General features: G+C 73.6%; 1 protein-coding gene across 1 annotated transcript in view; it reads left to right on the plus strand.

The window, feature by feature from the left end:
• The first annotated feature begins 55 nt into the window (after positions 1-55).
• Positions 56-629, plus strand: part of SLC35C1 (solute carrier family 35 member C1) — a 7,258-nt gene continuing 6,684 nt past the window's right edge. Inside the window, exon 1 of the mRNA XM_008050594.2 lies at positions 56-210. Coding sequence (XP_008048785.2) covers positions 62-210 — 149 coding nt within the window. The 5' untranslated portion in view covers positions 56-61. The remainder of the gene's footprint in view (positions 211-629) is intronic.

The raw sequence follows: 629 nt of genomic DNA on the forward strand, positions 1-629 counted from the left end.
GGGCTGCTCCGACGCCTGGCGAGGCAAGCGCCCCCCACACCATCCCCATCCCACCGGGCTCATGGGGCGAGCCGCCGGCGAGGCGGGCACGGTGCCCGCGCCCGGGGCGGGAAGCAGGAAGTCGTCCCCGGCGGGTGCGGCCCTAGGTGCCGCGCTGCAGGTGCGGCGCTGCAGGTGCGGCGCGGGGTGGCACCCAGGGCACTGGAGGAGGTGAGAGGCAGGTCGTCTCCGCGGCCCGGGGGCGCAGCCAGGGCGCGGGGCGGGCGGATGGGCCCGGCGGGGGAGCAGTCTTTTCTGAAAAGCCGGGTCAAGTGCTGGCTTGAGGGTCGGGGAGCTCGGGTTCGGGACGCCGGGAGGGTCTCGAATGGGAAACGGGCGGACAGATGAGGTCCGCAAGAGGCAGGGAGGCCTGCGGACTCTGGGAGCGCTGCTGGGGGTCTCGGCTTGGGAGAGGGACGAAAGGCGGTGAAAACGGGGGGGGGGGGCGGGGACCACACAGTGTTCTGGAAGAGTGAGCTGGGACCGGCAGAGGGACGCGGGGTTGGTACACGGGTCTCTGGAGACGGAGGGGCCAAGGCTGGGGTTCGCGGCCCGGATCCCGGGGGCGGGGTGGAGTGGGGATGGACCGG

Source organism: Carlito syrichta, unplaced genomic scaffold, assembly GCF_000164805.1.
Source record: "Carlito syrichta isolate Samal-C Ts95f unplaced genomic scaffold, Tarsius_syrichta-2.0.1 Scaffold61241, whole genome shotgun sequence".
Taxonomy (NCBI): Eukaryota; Metazoa; Chordata; class Mammalia; order Primates; family Tarsiidae; genus Carlito; species Carlito syrichta.